At 44.9% G+C, this 21,800-nt stretch overlaps 1 protein-coding gene across 6 annotated transcripts in view; it reads right to left on the minus strand.

Annotated features, from left to right (window-relative positions):
* CNOT4 (CCR4-NOT transcription complex subunit 4) overlaps positions 1 to 21,800 on the minus strand; it is a 534,336-nt gene that overhangs the window by 277,254 nt on the left and 235,282 nt on the right. For all 6 annotated transcript variants that reach the window (XM_069227948.1, XM_069227951.1, XM_069227949.1 and 3 more), the window contains exon 5: positions 14,685 to 14,786. In XM_069227948.1, the coding sequence (XP_069084049.1) occupies positions 14,685 to 14,786 (102 nt within the window). The remainder of the gene's footprint in view (positions 1 to 14,684; positions 14,787 to 21,800) is intronic.

The following is a 21,800-nucleotide window of genomic DNA, read 5'->3' on the forward strand; positions in this document are numbered from 1 at the left end:
TGGGATTTGGGTGCCTGATTTATCTTTTGTTTTGTGTCAACAGGTCTGGCCTGTTTGGGAGTTTGGAGTGTGGTACTACTGACAGGTCTAAAAATGTTGTGTACCACGGTTGACAGGCCGACGTTGGTACTATGAGCATCATATTGAGTGCAGTTTGACACAATTTGTTAACTACAAACGGAATGAGTGGGAGAGGGGGGAAAAGCGTACGCAAATATCCCTGACCAATTGATCCATAGAGCATTGCCCTTGGATAGGGGATGTGGGTGTCAGATGCAAAGTTTTGGCGTTTTGCGTTTTCACTTGTGGCGAACAGGTCTATGTTTGGTGTTCCCCATTGTTGAAAATATTTCTGAAGTACTTGATGGTGAATTTCCCACTCGTGTGTTTGTTGATGATTTCTGATGAGAAAATCTGCCAATTGGTTGTGTATCCCTGGAATGTATTGTGCTACCAGGTGAATTTGGTTGTGGATTGCCCATTTCCAAATTTTCTGGGCTAGAAGGGAGAGTTGGGACAAATGTGCCCCTCCTTGTTTGTTTAGGTAATACATGGTTGTCATATTGTCTGTTTTGATAAGGACATTCTTCTGTGTGAGAAGAGGCTGAAAAGCTTTGAGTGCTAGGAAGACAGCTAACAATTCCAAGTGATTTATGTATAGCGGTTTGTGTTTTGCATCCCATTGTCCTTGAAAGTTGTGGTTGTTGAGGTGAGCTCCCCAACCAACCATCGATGAATCTGTTGTAATTATGGTCTGAAGCACAGGATCTTGAAATGGGCGCCCTTTGTTTAGATTTGTGGAATTCCACCACTGAAGGGACATGCATGTTTGACGGTCTATCAACACTAAATCTTAAAGTTGACCATGTGCTTGTGACCATTGTTGTGCAAGGCACTGTTGTAAGTGCCGCATGTTTAGTCTTGTGTGTGGAACAATTGCAATACATGATGCCATCATGCCTAAAATGTTCATGACAAATCTGACGGTGTACTGTTGATTTGTCTGTATCTGTGTAACTATGTCCTGGAATGCTTGTATTCTGGGTGCCATCTTTTTTGGGAATCAGGAAGCATAGAGAATAAACTCCTGTCCCTACTTGATCTTGTGGGACGGGTTCTATTGCTTGTTTGAGTAATAGAGATTTTACTTCTTCCTGTAACAGATTGATGTGTTCTGTGGATAGTTTGTGTTGTTTTAGTGGCATGTTTGGGGGAGTTTGTATCAATTCTAGCCAATAACTATTGCGGATAATTGATAGTACCCAATTGTTTTGCCAATTGGTGTGGAACTTTTGCAGTCTTCCCCCCACAGGAGAGGTGTGGAGTGGAAGGGGATAAGCCAAGTCACTGCTTAGGGTGCTGTGGAGTTTGTTTAGAAGTTTGAAACTTCCCTCTATTTTTGGGATACTGCCCCCTATATGTGCCCCTAAAACCACCTTGTTGGTATTGTGGTTGGTAGGTTGGTTTTGCCTGCGATGTGGATGCCTCTGTTTGAGCTCTATATCCACCTCTAAACTGAGGTTTCCGAAAGGATCCCCTGTATGCTGCGGTGTATACTGCACCCATTGCTTTTGCGGTGTCTGAATCTTTGCACAATTTCTCAATTGCAGTGTCAACTTCTGGGCCGAAAAGTTGTTTATTGAACGGCATATTTAACACCACTTGCTGGATTTCGGGTTAAAAACCGGAGGACCTGAGCCATGCATGCCTCCTTACTGTCACAGCCGTGTTGACACTCCTCGCAGCTGTGTCTGCTGCGTCTAGGGCAGACCTAATCTGATTATTGGTGATGGCTTTCCCTTCCTCCACTATTTGCTGTGCCCTTTTTTGATGTTCTTTTGGGAAATGCTGAATTATGTCTAGCATCTCATCACAATGGGCCCGGTCGTATGCTTTGTTTGTCTGGTGGGGGTGCATCACCTGATGACTGAGTTTGCCCTTTTTCTGGCAGCACTTACCATTACTGAATCTGGAGGGATTTGATGAGTTATGTAATCAGAGGGAGGTGGTTTGTATTTTTTCTCTATCCTGGGAGTAATTATCCTGGCTCATTAAATATTTGATCAGCGTATTTTAGCATGCCCGGGAGCATGGGGAGCGACTGGTATTTTGAATGCGTGGAGGAGATTGTAATAAACAAAAAATCCTCCTCCAACGGTTCAGTGTGCATGCTGACACCATGGCATGCTGCAGCCGTAGCTAAAACCTGATTGTACACCGTACTCTCCTTAGGTGGTGAAGGATTAGAGGGGTAGCATTCCGGGTCGTTGTTGGGAGTGTGATCTGGATCATAAAGATCCCATGGATCTATATTGTCCTGTTGTGAGTCAAAAGAATGTGACGGTGACTGCACTGGTGTAGGACTGGTAGGAGGAGAGGTATACAGGTGTGGAGAGTGAGGAGGAGAATGAGAAGGCGAAAACTGAGGAGGTGGTGGTCTCTCCTTTGGCTTTGGCACTTTAGCTGGAGGCTGCATAGTGTCTAATTCCTCCTGAAATGCTAATTTCCACTTAGGTTTTAGAGAAGGTGCTGTTAGGATTCTGCCGGTTTCCTTGTAGATAAGAATCCTGGCTTACCTCTCATCCATTACCTTAAGTATTGGCTGTACTGGAGTCTCCTCTTCAGAGGTTTTGTGGCTTTCTTTTAGTCTTTTTGAAAGTTTATGTTCCTCTGTGTATCCTGCTCTTTTCGGTTCCGAAGCCAGCTTTTTCGGTATCGTGAGAGATGGTTTAGTGGATATTCTCGGCTCCGAAAGGGATTTCCGAATTTTCTACTCCAAAAAATTGTGTTTACTCGAGTCGGACACGGAGCCTTTTATCAACTCCGATGGTTTTGGAGGAGTGGTCTTTTTCAGTGCCGAACTGGCAGTTTGGTCACCGGATGTATTTTTTCAGGCTGAGCCATGGCCTTCCCGCAGTGGCGTACCCAAGGCCTTATGCTTGTGTCTGTGATGGTACAGGGACAGGCGTACTCACATGCTGTCCTGCCATGACCGGGTCTGTCTTCCTCGGATTCCTGGTCAGAGTCAGAACCTCGGACGGAGACTGCTGTCTGCATGATCTCTTCCTCCTCCACGTCGAGATGTTCAGAGCTTCTGGATGCCATCTCGAGTCTTCGTGCCCTCCTGTCTCGAAGCATCTTTTTGGACCAGAAGGATCGACAGGCCTCACAATTTTCTTTCTGATGATCTGGGGAAAGGCAAAGATTACTCACGAGATGCTGGTCTGTATAAGAGAATTTTGTGTGGCACCAAGGACAGAATCGGAATGGAGCCCGATCCATGAGGCTTGCACGCTGTCGGCCCGACTAGGCCAGAGTTGGGCGTGCGCGCACCCCAAAGGGCGAGTAAAGTTGTCTTCTCTGACGGTACCGATGTGTCGATGGAAGATGTAAACCCGATCGATACAATACCAACAAAAATAAGGCATTTTCTAAGTTTTCAAATTAGAACTTTCGGAGCGAAGGGAAACCCGTCTGAAACCGACGGCGGAAAGAAAACAATCTAACATGGAGTCGATGCCCATGCGCAAGAAGGAGTCACTCGATCCCGTGACTCGAAAATATTTCTTCGAAGAAAAACAACTTGTAACACTCCGAGCCCAACACTAGATGGCAGAATTGTAATGCACAGCATGTGTATCTGCAGCTATACATGCCACCGAACATATATATATCTATCTATCTATATAGATAGATATATATATATATCTACATATATATATATATATATATCTATATATGTCTTTGTATATAGATTTGCTGTTTATAGATTGAAGATTCTTTATATACGTTTTCATGTCATTATTGCTCACATTTTAAATGTGCACTTTCAGTTGTACTGACCTTCCTTTAGGAGCCTCGCGGAGTGATTTATTAAATCCATTTCCTAGACTAAAAGTTGCATTCCAGAGAATCTTTTCAGTGTGTGTATAGTACAGCCTGGTCAGCAGTGAGGCAAAACACCACTGTTGGACAAACTTCACAGGTATGGCAGGACCTGAGATGGCTTAATTTGAAGTGGATGACGTATTCTTGCACCAGACACAGAACCGCTTCCACTTAGCAATGATTGTCATCGTGGTAGCTGGAGCACAATCCTGTGCCAGGATCTGATTACACTCCTAAAACTCTAGGTAGTCAGGTACCGGTGCGGTCAAATTCAGTGATCTGTGGTTGTGGCAAAGGATTTCTCCTCGATGTCTGGACAATACCATGGGGCGCAATTGCAAAGGAATGGCTGGACGTGCTTCCAACTGCAGTAGCTCTCTGTACTGGTACAGGCGAGGCTACGCCAGAGCAATGACAATCAGATTGCAATGGTCTACCCTCATTCTCAACACATCAGGTGGAAAGGTGTAGGCAAATATCTTCAACCAGATAATCGAAAGAGCATTACCCATTGTCCCTGGGTGCCAGAACCTGCTTGCGAAGCACGGCCATTTCTGTTGCACGGAGTAGCAAACAGATAGATTGTGGGGTGACCTCACTGACTATGTCATCTACCTGCTTCTGCTCAGACTCCTACTTGCAACAATCCGACATTTGCCGTCTCAGTGCATCCGCCTGATATTTTTTTTAACCTGGCAGGTGTTCCACTGCAATGTCTATCCTGTGAGAAAGAACAGCTATGCCTTTTCTGAAAGAACCTTGGATTGTGTTCCTCCTTGTTTGGCTATATAGAACATGGATGTTTTGTTGTCTGTTTTGATCAGGACCGGCTGAGCTTCCAAACTTGAGAGGAACCCCTGTAAGCCTACGATTATGGCACAGAACTCCAACAACACTGATGTGTAGCCTCCAACCAGGACCCCTGGTTGAAAGCTCTTAGAAATATGCACCCCATCCATCCATGGATACATCTGTAGTCAGTAAAGTTTCTTACCTGTAGGTGTAGGTTTGCAGCTTGAATAATCTTCTGGATTCATATGCTGTGCATTATTCTGTCATCTAGGCTGGGTCCGGAATTTTGTAGTCCTTTTCTTTTTGTTTGCTTAGTCCTCCTTTTTGTTTTGTTTGTTAGTGTGCGTCGACGGTACATCTATTTGGTGTCCTTTGTAACATTGTCATGCTTCCTCCAAAAGCTCCAACTTTTGATCGCCATCTTCAGATTCTTTTTTTTTTTTTCCATCTTTCTGGTAGAGGTGGGTGGACATGCACATGCTGAGCATAGATTACGAAGTGCTATGGTTGTCCTGTGGAGAAAGGGTTAAAGATGGACGTGAATTTGAAAATAAATGTTTTAGTACCTTCTGACCCACCTGAGCTTTCTTGCTCATTTGGATATGTATGTAGTAATGCTTTGTAAAGGATGCCCATGTACCTGCTATACAAATCTCTTGCAATGGTGTGTTTGAAAGAAAGGCGATGTTTCCCCCTTCTTCCTTGTTGACTGTGCCTTAGGTTTTGTTCTCAAGCTTCCACAGCATGTGTGTGACACATTTGTATCGTCTCCGAAACCCACATGGCCACTGTAACCTCAGTAACTGGCTTTCTCATGTTGTTCTCAGCAATTCAGACAAATAGTTGTCTTGTTTTCCTATATGGTTTTGTAATGGTTCAAACGGTTGCTTCATCAATTGTGTTAACACCAGGTTAAGGTTGCATGCGGGTGTAGGTACTTTCCTTGGAGGGGTTATTAATGGTGCAGTAAAGAAACATCTTCCTAAACTACCCCTTGTGTAAGCTACTTTTGCTGCTAGATGTACCCACAATGACCTATAAATTAGATTACAACCCATTAGGTATGTTAAGTATCCTAATACCGTTCATTCTTTAGTGTTCTTTCGTAACAAGTCCCTTTTAAGAGACCATAAGGAATATTGCTTCCATTTTAAAGAATAGCACTTTCGTGTTGTTGGTCTTCTTGCCTCTAAGTACTGCCTAAATTTTTCAGATTACTTTAGGTGTCCGGATTCAATGTCTTCTGGAGCTAGGCTACTGGGCTTAGGCTTTTTGGTTCTGGATGTAGGACTCTACCCTTGTCAATAGATAACAGATTTTGTTGTATTGTAACCTTTGTATCTTTCCCTTTGCGAAATGGATTAGTTCTGAAAACCAATTATGCCTTGCCCATCGTGGTGCAATTAAGATCAGCGTCATCCTGAAATTTTTTTATTTGCCGATCACCCTGTGCAAGAGCAGTATTGAGTAAAAAGCACAAGCAAATGTCCCTGACCAGTTTATTGACAGGGCATTGTCCAGGAACTGGTGGTGGTGTTGTATGGATGCGAAGCTTTGGCATTCTGCGTTCTCTGGTGTTGCTAACAAGTCGATTTGTGGTGTTCCCCAGTGCCGAAAGATTCTTTTGAGCACTTAGATTCAACTCCCATTTGTGTGAGCAGAATGCTTGCCTAATGAGTGTGTCTGCCTTCACATTGTCCTTCCCCAGCAGATGTGCTCCTTTGCATGGCCCAGTTCCACAGTTCCTGAGCGAATCCGGCTAACTGCAGGGATTGAGTCCGCCCCCCCCACCCACCGTTTGTCGATGTAGAACACTGCTGTAGTATTGTCTCTTTCAATTAAGACTGATTGACCTGATAGCTACCTCTGAAATGCTTTTAAGGTTAGAATATGGTTTTCAGTTCAAGGATGTAGATGTGTTGTACTGCCTCCTCCTTCTTCCAAACTCCTCTGAGCGAATTCATGTGTGCTCCCCAACATATATGTGAGGCATCTGTTATAATTGTTACTGAAGGGGTTTGGCTGTTGAAATTTCATTCCCTGCGTTATATTTGATCTGTTCCACCACGCTATCTCCATTTCGAACTTTTGCATGAAAACCACTGGATCTTTCAAATCCCTGTCGCTTGTAACCATTGAGCTTGAAGTCATTCCTGTAATGGTCTCATGTGAAGTCTCGCATATGTTATTAAGGGGATGCATTATGCCATTTTCCCCAGTAGTTTCCCCACCGTCCTCACTGTCAGGGCTTGCCCCTTCCAGTATTGATGAGTCTCCTCAATCAATGCTTGTATTCTCTTCCTCGTTTGGGAGAACTTTCCCTTGAATAGAACTTATTCTTGCTCCCAGAAAAATATTTTCCTGTTCTGGATGGAGGAATGATTTATCTATGTTTATTGAGGAACGCAAGGTGAATAGTGTCTTTATCACCAGCCAATCGTGTAAGTACGGGTAGACATTAACACCCCTTCTTCTGAGGTGTGCTGCTGCCAGGCACTTTGTGAACACCCCTGTTGCGGATTTTATTCCGAATGACAATGCTGAGAACTGATAGTGAATTCTGTTCACCAAAAAAGCGTAGAAATCTTTTGTGACGTGCATTAATGGGAATATGCAACTAAGCGTCTTAAGTCTATAGTGCCATGAAGTCTCCCTCCTGTAGTTGAGGGATGACCTCTCGCAGTTTCATCATCTTGAATTTTTGAGTCTTTATGAACTTGTTTATAAGCCTCAAGTTTAAAATTGGACAAACTGAACCATCTAAATGGGAATAAGGAAGTACACTGAATAGTTTCCCTTGTTGATTTCCTGTTTTGGAACCTTTTCTATTGCATTTCTTTGCTGGCAATTCTTCCAGTTCCTTGAGGATCCATGTTGTTTCCTCGTTGGGATGTATTTTTCGCACTTGTGTAGGGTTTGATCCTTACTTGTGGGGCTGACTCCTTCCTCTGCCTCTCCCACAAAAGGGCTGCCTGCCCTATTGTTGGCTCTGCCATACTTGTTGGGATCCCATTGTCAGACTGGTTTCCTGAAAACGATGGTGTGTGTTTCCCCATCTGAAAGTTTTCCCTTCCAACAGGTCTGCATTATGGTGTTGTTCCCCTATGCATTCCTCACAGAAACTGCAGGGTGCCCAGTGATGTTGCTGTGTCGTTATCTTTTTTTTTTTTTTTTTTTTTTTAAATGGTTCAGCTTGTCATCCATTGAGCTTCCAAAAAGTTGTTGCCCACTGCATGGGCTATTGAGGATGTTGGCCTGTACCTCTGGTTTGAATCCTGAGATTCTTAGCCATGAGTGCCTTCTGAGGGTTACCCCCATCATCTGACAGCTGAATTTATCAGCTGTGCTGAGAACTAATTTCAGCCATGTGTTGGCAATATTTATGCCATTATCCACCAAGTGTGCAGCCCTCTTTCTGTAGTGTTCTGGGAGGTGCTTCATTAGCTCTCCAATTTCCTCCTAATGCTGGTGTGCATGGTGGTTCAAGAGAGCACTGGAGTAGGCAATGCGCCACTGGTTAGTAGCACTGTGTTCCACTTTCCTCCCCATGAGCTCCATCTTCTTGCTTTCCTTTTTTGGGGTGAGGGGGCACTGTTCTTGGTGCTTTGGCTCTTTCCCTTGCTGTTGAGACGATTATAGATTCTGCTGGTACTACCCCTTTAATATAAGCTAGATCCTTTGATGAGTTAGATTGTTTCTCAACCCTTGGGGTTACCCCTCTGCAAGTGACAGGCTCCTGAAATGCTTCCTTTACCTGGTCCAGAACACTACGGGAGCATCGGCAGAAACTGATTTCTTGCTTGTGTTGGTATTAAGGTTTCCAAGAGAAAATAGGATTGTGGTTTTTCTTCTTCCAAATTAACCCCAAATTTATCAGTAGCATGTTTGATGACTTGATTGCACAAGCCCATGTCATCAGGAGGGGAAGGCCTTGATGGCTCAGACTAATCCCTCTTCTGGGGAGTCCATTTGTAACTACTGCCATTGATCCGTGTACTCAGCTTCCGAACATTGGAATCTTTCCATGAGCTGGTCCTCCTCTTCATAGAAAGTTTCTTCCTCCTCTTCTCGGGTTCAGGAGTTAGAGGGGGTTTCAATTCCTCGATCCCCTTTTCCCCCAAAGTCCTTGTGTGCCAAAGTCTTTGATGGGATCCTGAAACTCATGAGACTGTCAAACTCATTGTTATGGATGAGTGGATACATTTGGTTAGCCAGACTTCTTCGCTTCCTCTCAATTTTGGCAACCCTTTCTTTGGGGTCGTGACTGGGAGTCTTCCTCTTGTCTGCCAAAGAACCATTTGATGATGTAGAGGTAGTTGAGCTTTGGAGGTCGTGTTTTGACCTGTCTCTTTTCAACGAAGTGTCTTTACACCCTCGAGGAATCTGTGGGACTTATGTTGGGCATGCCTGCCAGTGGCGTGTTTCAACACAACGGCACCCCCTTGGCATCTGTGAGTCAGATTTCTCTGAGTTGAACTATTTTTTCACACCCAATGGCACCCTTACCTCATCTCTCCTTTGCCGCCTGCTCCACAATGATGATAAACTTCACCACTGCTTTCAATGTGTCTTCTCCAGCTTCCTCACTGCCATTATCCTCTTCGCTAGAGAGGCCCAGGCCTCTCAGATGGTGTTGTCTGCTGGTTCTGCATGCTGTGGTGTGCCCTTCTCTGTCTCTCCCTTACCATCAACGTTTTCGGGGTCAATGCCGAGCAACCGTTGCAGTTCTCGCTCCGGTGATCCACAGGGTGACCAAGGCTGCAGACTAGGTGTGTATCCTTTTGAGAAAACTTGTGGTGGCAGTTCTTAGAAAACAAACTGTTTTCTCCATCTAGGTCCTTTAGGGTGCCCCCTGAACGGGCATTACAATGCTTCACGAATTGTTGAACTTTCCTTCTCTAATCTTCCTCTTAGGTTACTGCGTCGGTGTTGTAGACTAATGCAGTAACTGGCAACTTTTTCATCACAATCTTCTTCTCTGTTTTTGAGATCCTTTTGCAGGCTTCCACACCCAACGGAGGAAAAAAAGAATCTGAAGATGGCGACGAAAAGTGGGAGCTTCCGGGGTAAGCTGGACAAGGTCACAAGGGACACCAAACGGAGGTTACGTCACCACCCACCAACATACAAAAAAAGAGAGGAAGGACTGAGCAACCAAAAAACAAAAAGAAAAGGACTATGTAATACTGGAGAATTCAGGTCCCAATCACTAGATGGCATAATAATGTACAGCATGTGAATCCAGAACAACCGATCTCTTATTGGTAGGAAAGAAAGACCTGTGCTTAGGTTTTCTGGCATCCTCCACCACATTAAAGCTTGTTTCATGTGCCTTGTAAAAAGGACTGTATCTTCCCATGAACCTTCTACTTGTCTCACTGCATATCTAGCTCTTGCTGAAAAGGTCTCATTCGAAGTCTGCAGAACAGAATGAGGCCTATACACGATGCCATCAGTCCTATCAGACTTTTATGACCTCATTGCGATTGTTTCCAACAATAGATCTTTACATTGCCTGTAACTTTGTCACTCTTTCCGTTGATGGAAAGGCTATCCTCCAACTGAGTGTCTATAATTGCTTCCAGGAATCGGATCCTGGTTTGGGGATCTAGCAATGACTTTTCTCTATTTAAAGTGAAAAACAACCTGTGTAAGATCGACAAGCCCTAATGGACTCCATGACTGCTTCTCTGGAAGTAGCCTTGATAAAGCAGTCGTCCAGATATGGGAACACCTGGTGACCTTCCCACCTGAAAAAAGATGTGACTGGTGTGAGGCTTCTGTTGAATACTCTTAGGGCAGATCTGAGTCTAAAAGGTATCGCCTGGAGATGGAAATGCTGACCCGCTACTAAGAATCAAAGATACTTCCTGTGTTTTCAATGAGTGGGAATAGCGGAATAAGCATCCTGAAGATCCAGGGAGGTCAAAAAATTCACATCCTGCATCAACAGAAGGACTTCCCATATAGCATTTGAAATGACTTTTAGAAACTTGTTCAGCTCTCTCATATCCAGGACTGGTCTCCATTTACCTGTTTTCTCCCCCATGAGGAAAAATCTTTAATATGAGTTTTGAGTAATTTGAGGCTTGGGGACAACCTCTATTGCTCCTTTGAAGAGACGCATCACAATTCCAATCTGTAGCCCCTTGAAATTAAGATGATGTTCTTGGTAGACAAACTGGGTGTCTCTGGGTGTACTCCAAAGTAGGACCTGACTGAACATTTTGCCTCATCCATTTGACCAAAGTTATGTTGTTTGGTGCAGGAGCAAAAAGGGAAATTCACCCCCTCCCAACTTTTGCAGACCAGATGGAAGAGTGGGAGCAAGAAGAGAGTGAAGCTCTTTTCTTCAATAAACTGGTCTTTGATTTCTGTTGAAGGACTATCCTTTATCATAACTCAACTGTCTGAGCATATTATGGTTGCCCCTGGTCTCCGCACTGATTAGATTCTCCTCTGAAATTTTGTGACCTCTGTGAGCCACGAAAATCAGAGACATCAAATCTGGAATACTGCAACAGTCCCAAGCCCTTTGCAGTATTGTTATCTGTCATAAGGACCCTGTCAAACTTAAGCCACATGACTTTCAAAAATAGTTTGACCATCGAAGGGCATGTCAAAGTCCTTGGATTGAACCTCTGTACGATAGGCTGGGTATTTTGAATGGCTTTGCCTCCTTAGCACAGCACCTCCTGCCATCTGGTGAAAACCCAGGTTTGAAGGATCCATGATGCATCAATAATTAAGGAAAAGGTCAGTTCCTCTTCCTATAGAATAGCTCTTGCGGTTTCTCTCTTGTCCTCGAGAATAATGTTCAATAATGGAGCTATGTCATGCCACATCAGACTATCATAATGACCAAGAATGGCTAGGGGATAAGCTGTCCTTATAGAGGTTGCTGCCATAGAGTAAATTCTTCGACCCAGATTATCAATACGCTTGCTGTCCTTGTCAGGCGGACTAGATGACTGAGTTATTGGAGCCTTGGCTCTTCTCTGAGCCACTGATGCAAATCCAGAATCAGACTTTGTATGGCCAGTAAGGCAAGCCGGAGCCGAATCTGGAGCTTTAGATTTCTTTTCCAGGTTAGGTATTACAGCTGTAACTGTAGCAGGTGTCTCATAAACTACAGACCTTTCAACCAAACATAATCCAGAAAAGGTAAAGACTACATATATGTGCGGTTCCTCTAACAAAATAAAAAAAAATTAAAAAAAACAAGGCTGATCAACAGAAGCCATTGGTAAATTACATTTCTTGTCTGCTCTTTCAATGACGGAATGAGACTTTGAGATGTTAAATGTAGCGTCTTGTGGAGTCAGATCATCCTTCCCACTAGGAACAATATAATCCTGCCCCTCTTGATCCCTCATACCATCCGGTGATATTTCTCCTTCCGAATCAGAATAAGCAGCATTAGAATAAGCATCATCCATGTCCATCATGGACGAACACTGTTGGCATTGGTGGAGGAGGAAGCGGTGATAGCTGTCAAGGTGGCAAAGATGGTAAAGAAGCCAGATGAGGAGGCGGAAGAATGTGAGTCGCAGGTACTCCCATGTTAGCACTGTTAGCTGGCTGTAGTTATAATTTAGTAAACGTTGCCACTGTTTGTTGCAATGTAGATAAAAACGCCATTGGCACTTGGACCACCTATGGTTCTCCACAATAAGGTGTTTTTTTTCTGAAATCCATTTGCACAGTTCCAGACATATTCCTGCTGATACACATACTCACTGAAGGACTCCATCATACATTGCATCCTCTTCAAAATCAGGTACATACGTAACATCCAATGTGTTGGGCTATAGCATGGGTACTCGAAAACATTTTCCCAGGGGCCAAAATGTTTGATCTGTGACGTGCCTGGGGGCCTAATTGATGCCAGGGCGGTGGCAAGGTAGGTGTAGGGGAGCAAAAGATACACATCTAGTGGCTGAAATAAACAATGGGAAACCAGAAAACCTGGAATTAATCCCAGCTTACCCACTTTTCCAAATTGTGTGAACCTAGGCAATTGTTTAGTGTCACTTTCCCTCCTTTTTCTGCATTATCACATTTAAGATGACCTCGAAGTACATGATTCATGATGTGCGCTGCACAAAACCTGCTTCTGTGTTTGATTTAATAAACTATAATGTTGTTTATGTATGATAGGAACCCAGGTCACCCATAAAGTGCACATACCAAGTGACTTGCCTCTTTAATTTACTATTGGTGGTGTTCAGGGTAAGGGAAATAATTGTTTCCAAATTTATGTTTGTACACTATCCCTTTAAAAGGAATACATCTCAATGCACTGATAAAATAAATTGTACTAAGGGCGAAAAGGTTCTGCATGTTAATTAAATACACTTAATTAATTTTGAAGAGAATGTCTTAGTTTTACACTTATGCTGCAAGATGTCTTTAAAAATGAAGGCGTTTCTAAAGTTAAGTGCAGAAGTCCCTAGTTACTTCCTTTCTTTAGCACCAATTAAGTTTGAAATAAATGATTGTGTGTGTATTTAATATTCTTGTTAGTGCGGAGTCGAGCAAACAGCTGCCCAGTGCTCCTGTTGCCCCAGGGGCCGCATGTAAAGGTCAGAGGGGCCGCATGAGGCCCGCGGGCCGTACTTTGAGTATCCCTGGGCTATAGGCTGCCAGCGAGGTATAATGAGCCACTTCTTGATGTGAGTGCAGTAACTGCACTGGAGGAATATCCAACATGTTTAAAGGCGAAAAACGTCCCTTTAGTCTTTCACTTACTCAGTCCCAATAGTGATGCCATCAATGGCAATGCCTCTCAGTCGACAACGGCATAATCTTCGGTGACAATGGTAGGTTCGACATCAACGATAAGACCTTCAACATCGATTGTATCACAGGCGTCAACTGTATTGTTTGCTGCCGTCTGTGTCAATGATGACAGCTGCATCAACGGAGATATCTTTGTCACTGCCAACTAAGTTAGTCTTTAAAGTGGACAATCTCGTTAACGACATTTCCTTCGAAGATTTCTTCTTTGGCAGAGGCAGGTCTCTGTAGCGCTTAGACTGATTTATCATCAGAGGAGGTGGTTGCAAGGACTGTACCAACCAGCTTACGCTCAGGAAACTACTAAAGTCTTCTCTTGTGTGCTGCCTTTGTGGCAGTGCTTGGCGAGCGCTTCTCAGAAAATCCTACCCTGGAGTGGGGCCATCTCCTTTAGAAGGAGAACATTCTCTTTTTTCAAGAGGAATAAAGCCAACGTCCTCTATCTTTAAAAGACTTAGTGAAGAAAGACTTACACATCTTACATTCTGCTGAATTGTGTCCAGGATAAAAACAGTAAGTGCAATGGGAATGTGGGCCATCAGTGTAAATCTTCTTGCTGCAACAAGACAAACAGGTTTTAAAAAGCGATTTCTTCTCCTTGTTAGCCATGAGAGTTGGTGACAGCTGCTTGTCAGACCTAGAGATCTCCCTGGCCCAGAGATTGTAACAATCTCCCCTAAAAACAACTAACAATAGAGTATCTTGAAACAGGGCTGATTCAGCTCCACGGCAAACCAAATAAGATACAATTTAAGGTTCACTGAAAGGTTAGAGCATATTTTATACTGCATATTATATGTACTTTGCACTGTGTACTCATGTTTTAATATACCAGGGATTCCCAGCCAGACGAAAAAGAAAGATTCGAGCATGAGAATATTTAAAAGATGCAATGCTAGAGAAACAGCTACATCCACACCCACTAACCGTAAAGAATGACTGGTCTTGTAAGAATAAAAAGAGAAATCCTTTCCCTACAAGTCCTAGTTTCATTCAAGCATCTAAAGTCAAGTATTATCCAAGCTGCTAGAGAATGAGAAATCATTTGCAATGCCTCCTTTTTATAAGTCAGGCACACTCTAAGGAATACCCTTACCCTTCCGAAAAGGACAAAAAAAGGCATATATTTTAGTAACTTTAATAGATATCTGAACATCTGTGGCAGAAACATTCCCACTATTTGTAATCATACAGTACAGGCCTACCTTTAGCGTTCTGCCATCCACCACTACGTTATTGACACACTGTATGGCTCGCAGTGCATCTTCTGAACGAATGTAGGTTACATATGCACTTGCACTTGGACCCTGCAATGAAAGCATGGCCACATTTCAGAATTTCCAGAATATAAAATAGTAATTACCAATAATGCTATTGCAGAAGAAATATGTTACTCACTCTGTAAGCATCAGCTCGTGGAATGTAGTTCTATAGATTCACATGTTCTACGTACTCCTGCATTCTAGTGTGGGCTCAGATGTGTGCAGTTTTTTTTTTATTTTTATTTTTTTTAAAGAAGTCTTTCAAGCAACATGGTAAAGTGATGCCCCCGATGATTGTCAATGAGCTTAGGGGCATCAGCTCCACTGTTAACTCGTTTTCAGCATGGCAGGTGAGGATGAAGCTGGAGCATATAAATAACAATTTGGATGACCATGCAAAAGGACGAAAGGGAGAAGAACACCTGCAACAACTAGAGGCTTCCGGAGAGGCAGAGGGGGACATGTAAACCTACATCAATACATGCAATGAACAGAGGTTCACAGAGGACAAAACCTATTCTGTTTATAGCATGCATAGCTGTAGATACTCCTACTCTGCATAGACTGTAAAGGTAAGGCCTGTTGGGGAACTACTGACAAGTCTAGAAGAGTCATGAACCAGGGTTATCAAGTGCACTTTGGGAGCCTACAGGATCAGAGTGAGGGATGTTTGCAGAGGTTTCCGAACAACATATGGGAGAAGTAGGAGAAGCAGAGAGGTGCAGGCAAATATACTGGACCAAATAATCCACAGTGCATTGTCAATGGACTGTCGGTTTGGAAACCTGAAGGCGAAGCTTTGTTGTGTTGGTTAGTGGCAAAAAAAGATAATGAAGAAAAACCCCAACAACGGAACTGCAGAGTATTATTTGCAAGTGGAGCTATTATTTACAGACTTGATGCTATATCTTGCTAAGCATGTCTGCAACATAGATGACCACTCTCAGGAGATACTACACCAGGAGATTTATATTGAGGTAAAGTGCCCAACACCAAATGCTCTGCAACAGTGCTCGCATCTGCGGAGAAAGTACGCCTCCCTGTTTTTGAAGGTAATACATGGCCATCATATTGTCAGTCTTCATAAGGACCACCTTGTGTTGAACCTGAAGGAGGAAGGTTTGAAGTGCTAATTGGATAGCCAGCACCTATACGTAGCTGATGTGGAAGCTCCGTTGGTGGAGCATCCACAAACCCTGGTCGGTCATGTGCTGAAATAGCTCTCCCCACCCTGAGAGGGAAGCATCCATAGTGATGATCACCTGCAGAATTGGGTTTAGAAAGGGATGACCCTGCAACAAGGTGCTTCCATTCCACCATTGCAAAGAGTGATGGGTGCTGCCCTGTATCAACACTAGATCCTCCCACAGACCTTTCACCTGTGATCACTGTGCTGTCTTCTAGAGGATGCATGAGTAATCTTGCATGGGGGACTATGGCTAAGCAAGAGGCCGGCATGCCAAGAAGGCGCATTACTGTTCTGTACCTTAAGTACCAATCTGGCTGAACACAAGGTGTTAACATTTGAAAAGGTTGAACCCGTGCTTGGCTGGGGTAAGTTTTCCTGGTGACTGTTAAGAACTGCACCCAGGAAGTGCTGAAACTAGTGGAGTTGAAGGTGAGATTGGACTGTATTTATCGTAAAGCACCAATTGAGTAGAACAGTGGCTCCCAACCTGTGGTCCGGAACCCCATTGGGGTCTGCGATGCCTCCTCAGGGGGTCCGCCTGCTCTATGCTTCTACAGAAGATGGATGCAACTTTTCAAAGAACGTGCAACTATTTCCATCACCTTTCACTAAGGAGCACGTCTCTCCACATATATGTAGGTAATAAATGGTGTCAAGCCTTTTAAGAACGGAGGAACCTTGCCTTCGAAGTAGTTCCACAAACCACTAGCGCTATGGTGGTTAACATGTTAATAGAACTCCGAGCTACAGCTGCCATGTGCTGAAAGATAGTTTAAATTGGCCTAGCCATTTTGCAGACCCTCATTAGTAACACTCAACTGGTTACAATGATCCACAAAGGCATGGTTCTTTGCATTACTCTGGGAGTTCAACCACTGTAATTTGCTTCAGAGTGGATTAGGCTTTCACAAAACATGCATTTTAGAATGTCTATCAGTAAAGAGGAAAGATGGTGTAAGAAGCTGGCATGGTGAACACCTATGGTGTTATCACCCTTCACCAGGTCCAGGTATACCCAATTAGCGAGGTGTCGTCATTGTCTAGGAAGCCAGGCTCTCTAGAGGAAGCTGTGGATGAGCAGCCAAGGCTTATCTAGGAGACATGCAAAACCATCTATGGTCATACAGCACTTACACACATGAATGAACCACAGTGTTACAAAAATAAAGGTATTCTAGTTACACAAATACTAAAATACTATATAGGCAATACTCTACTAGCAGGTGAGTAAGCACACTACTATATACACCTTAGTAATCAGGAATGGGCATAGAATGCAATAGAAAACTGTGAAATGTCAGTAAACAGAGAGAGACCAAACTATACACTAAAAAAACATGGAATGCAAAAGCCAGCTCCCTGCCCCCCAGCCCAGGTAACTGGAATCTGTAGCGGGGAGCTGGAGAAACTAGGAACCCCAAAAGGTAAGTACCAGAGTCCCACCCAGTGACCAGGAGAGGAGTGCAAGTACCTGTTTTTTCCCAAACCCACAGAGAAACTATGTAAAAGGACTTTGCAAGACCCAAGAAAGACTGGAAGAAACAGAAGCTTGATTCAGACAGAAGAGGACCTGCAATTGAAGGGGATCAAGTTCAGTTTAAGTTGGAGTGTACGATTGGGGCAGGAGCCACTATCCACCCTTCTGGAGGTGCAGAACCAGGTTGAAGGTGAAGACCAGAAGTCAACTATGCAGCACAGGCGCCAAGGAAAAGTTCCAGAAGTGATGCATTCAATGTCCTACATCGAAAGAAGAGTTTCACTCCATCAGTGGTATGGAAAAACCACTAAAAAGCTTTGGCCAAGGCAAGGGACTCAGAAGAGAAGTTGCAGAGCTTTTGAGGACCAGGAAAGTCCGAGGGGACTCAACCCAAGGAGGGGAGTCCCAGACGACCACCAGCACTCATGGATGCAGTCCCCACAGGCAACTCACAGGCAGCAGGCATCGCAGCGGGCCCACTCAGCACACCTGGAAAGGAGTCCCACGTCACTGGAGGAGCAGGCACGAAACCATGCGTTGCAAAGGACAGTGCTGGAGGCTGGGGCTAGATGGAGCCTGAAGGTCCTTTGGAAGAAGAGACAGCAATCCTTGGTAGCTGCAAGAGTTGCAGTGCACAGGGGTACTGTCCTGCAAGGAGAGACAAAGACTCACCAGCTCCGAAGTTGGACAGCTGTGTTGCAGGACTCACGCAGAGTTGTAGGAGAGAGGACCCACGCAGCCGGTCGTCGTTGAAGTTGGCACCTGCAGATGCAGCGGTTTAACTCCAATGGAGATTACTTCTTGGAGCAGAATAAAGACTTGTCGCCCTCAGAGGATATACAGCCAGGAAAATGTTGCAGTTGCTGGAAAGAGCCAGAGAAACAATGTTGCAGAGCCAACTCGTCTCTGGAGCTGCAGATTGTAGGTTCCTGTGAAGTCCAGTTGCGGTTCCAGAAGTCTAAGTAAACTTTGCAGAGGAGTCCTGCTGAAATCTTGCACTTCGAATCCGAGGACCCACCAGAGAGGGAGATCCTAAATAGCCCTAAAAGGGGGACTGATCACCTAGCAGAGTTACCACCTATCAGGAGAGGTCTGTGACCTCACCTGTCTGACCTGGCCACTCAGATGCCCCCAGAGGCCCCTGCAGAACCAAGTGGCCACCTGGAGGAGCTCTGGCCACCAGCCCTGGGGTGGTGATGGACAGGGGAGTGGTAACTTCCCTTTCCATTATCCAGTTTCGTGCCACAGAAGGGCCTGGGGGTCCCAAAGGAAATCATTGTTCTGCCTTCCTGGGCTTGAGCTGTTCAAGCAGCAGGAGGGTAGAAATCAGTCTGTAGGATGGCTGGCCGGGCAAACCATACAAACTGGTAGGAGCAAAGCTGGGGATCCTCTAAGGAGCCCCCAGAGTGTATGGAATCATACAACCAATACTGGCAACAGTATTGGGGTAGGATTCGGACATGTTTGATACCAAACATGCCCAGGTTCGGAGTTACCATCATGTAGCTGGACTTAGGTAGTGACTTACGTCCACTACACAGTTAAAATGGCTTCCCCGTACTCACGAAGTCAAGGAAAAGGGAGCTGGACTTTGTGGGGCCAACTCGCACGGGTGCCCTCACACACTGGTACTTTCACCTTGCCATCTGGGCTAGGAGGGCATGCCATTGGGGTGACTTACAGTGACCTGTAGTGAAAGGATACATGCACCTTTTCACGCAGGCTGCAATGACAGGCCTGCAGACAGATTTTGTATGGGCTCTCATGGGTGGCATAATATATGGTACAGCCCATGGGGATCCCCTAGTGCCCCAATTCCCTAGGTATCTAGGTACCATGTGCTAGGGACTTCTATGGGGGCACCAGTATGCAAATTGTGGGGTGTACCACGTCGGGAACAACCAAATTTAGAGGGACAGAGCACAGTCACTGGGGTCCTGGGTAGCAGGATCCCAGTGAACACAGTCAAAACACACTGACAGCAGGCAAAGGTGGGGGTAACCATGTCAAAAAGAGGGTACTTTCCTTCAGATGGGGTTTTGCCACAGTTAAACTGAAGCCTACATTGGGCAGTAACCAAGCTGTCATCCTGGTTTGATGCAAGCACTGGCAGAATGTCTGTCCCCTAACCAGCCCGCAATGAAAAATGTCCTAGCTATCGTAACAGAAAATTTCAGTTCTATTAAGGACACGGAGGCAAGGATTATGCATTACTTTCTTTCCTTTATTCAAACAGCAGACGTTGGAAGCAAAAAACAACACTCCCAAGAGCACTCGGAGATGGAAACTACAATTTTAACAGCCAATCCACAACGAGTAAGGCCATATCCCAGCCACCCCTCCTCGGGCACTTCCTCTTTCTTGACGCGAGATGAAGATAACTGAATAATCATTCCACTTTGCTTGTCTTAACACCTACAAGAAAAGGAAAACACTGTATCCAAGTAGAAATCTAGACTACAATCATGTTAATATCAGCTGTAAGAAAAGAAATTAATGACATCGGAAAACGATATCTCAGCATACCAATGACATCTGCCGTAGTATGAGGATTCTGAAAAACCTTAGACATAAAAAAGAGTTTCAGTACCGGATAACACCATCCACTGGGTAGAGCAAAATAAGCTGTATCCGGGAGGGAATAATCCTCGCCTCCGTGTCCTTAATAGAATTTAAACTTTTCGTTACAATAGCTAGGAAATGTTTCATTCTATGGCAGGACCGTAGGCGAGGATTATGCATGTTCAAAGCTTATCAACCACCAATGATGCCATGTCCAAGACCAGCTTGAAATAAAACCTCTTGAACATGTAATCAGAAGGCCAGTCAGCTGCATTGATAAAGTCCTCCAGTCAAGCACCGAGCGAAAACGCCTTTGATGCCATCACACCTCTGACAGAATGCGCACTAAAACGTGCCACGTTAATGCCTGCCTCCTGCGTAACCCACCTTATCCACCTAGCTATGGTCAGAGAGGAGACAGCTTTGAAGGGCTTACGAATGGAAATAAGCAACTGAGTTTCCCCGGGGGTCGAACGTCTTCAGTCGCAACCTCATAGGCCTTGGAGCACCTCACCACACAAAACTTAGAAGACGCATCAAGGCTGGATAAGAAATCAGTCTAGTATCCATCTTAATTGTCCTAGACACATAAAAGGTAACCCCTTGGGGTGTAAAGACCCTACCGGAAACCTCCAGGGCCCTGACATCTGAGACCCTGCTGCAGGAAACAAGGCACAAAAGCACGGCAAGCTTGGCCAATATTTTTTTCCTGGAAAGGTAATCATTCGCTTGCCAGGATTGGAAAAGATTAGGAACCAAATGGACATCCCACAAATTTGAGTATCTGGGTTGAGAAGGAAGGGCCAGGGGATGCCGGGTAACAACTTGCACACCAAAGGGAGTTCCCCTATAGGTAAACCTTGCAACGGGTGATAGCCAGCGGAAATGACCGAGCGGTACACATTAACTGTACGATATTCCGCTGTGACAGATACTGTACGTGAGACAGTACACCCAAAGATCATCTGATTCTATAACTATGTCTGGGTCGGAGCCGAAGATTGCCCGGCCGTTCCAGGCCTCCATGTGGGAAATCCACCATCCCATCTCGTTTCTGGGCTCCTCCGTCAGAATCACCTGATCCGAATAAGAGGCCCTCTCGCAAGTGAGAGGCCTTTAATCGCTGGAGTGCCCTGTAATGAAGGGGACCTGGAAAAATCGCCTGTATGAACGAGGACAAAAGGCCCACTATCTGAGCAATCTGACCCAGGGATGTCGAGGAGCGGGCGATGGTCTTCCTTAACTCCTGACGGATCTTTGTGATCTTGTGAGAGGGCAGACTAAGGGGCTTGTTCACCGAATCTATGACAAAACCCAGAAAGGTGGTCTGCCTGGAGTGAACCAGCACCGACTTCTTGGCATTTCTCAAGAAACCTAAACCTTCTAAAAGAGTTTGAATATTGCAGTTGCTCCAGCAACCTGAGGGGAAACTGATTCAGCAGCAAAAGATAGTCTAAATAGATTATCAGATGCATTCCCCTCGCCCAGAGGTGCTCTACCACCGGCCTACACCTTGGTAAAACACCAGGGGTCGGAAGAAAGACCGAACAGCAGAGTCGTGAACTAGTAAACCTGGCCCTGCCATTGAAACTGAAGAAAACAGTGCGGGGGAAAGATGGGCACTGCCAGATAGGCGTTCTGAAGGTCCGGGCGCAACATCCAATCACCGGGGCGCAAAAGGTTGTGCAAGCGATGGCTGCCCTCCATCTTGAAGTGGCGGTACAGAAGCCAACCGCTGAACTCCCTGAGAGAGATTACGGATCTCTGGCCCCCATCCTGCTTGTCCACCAAAAAGATGTTGCTGTTTAAACCCTGAGGGTGCAGGTGCTTT

The sequence above is a fragment of the Pleurodeles waltl genome, chromosome 4_1 (genome assembly GCF_031143425.1).
Source record: "Pleurodeles waltl isolate 20211129_DDA chromosome 4_1, aPleWal1.hap1.20221129, whole genome shotgun sequence".
Classification (NCBI taxonomy): Eukaryota; Metazoa; Chordata; class Amphibia; order Caudata; family Salamandridae; genus Pleurodeles; species Pleurodeles waltl.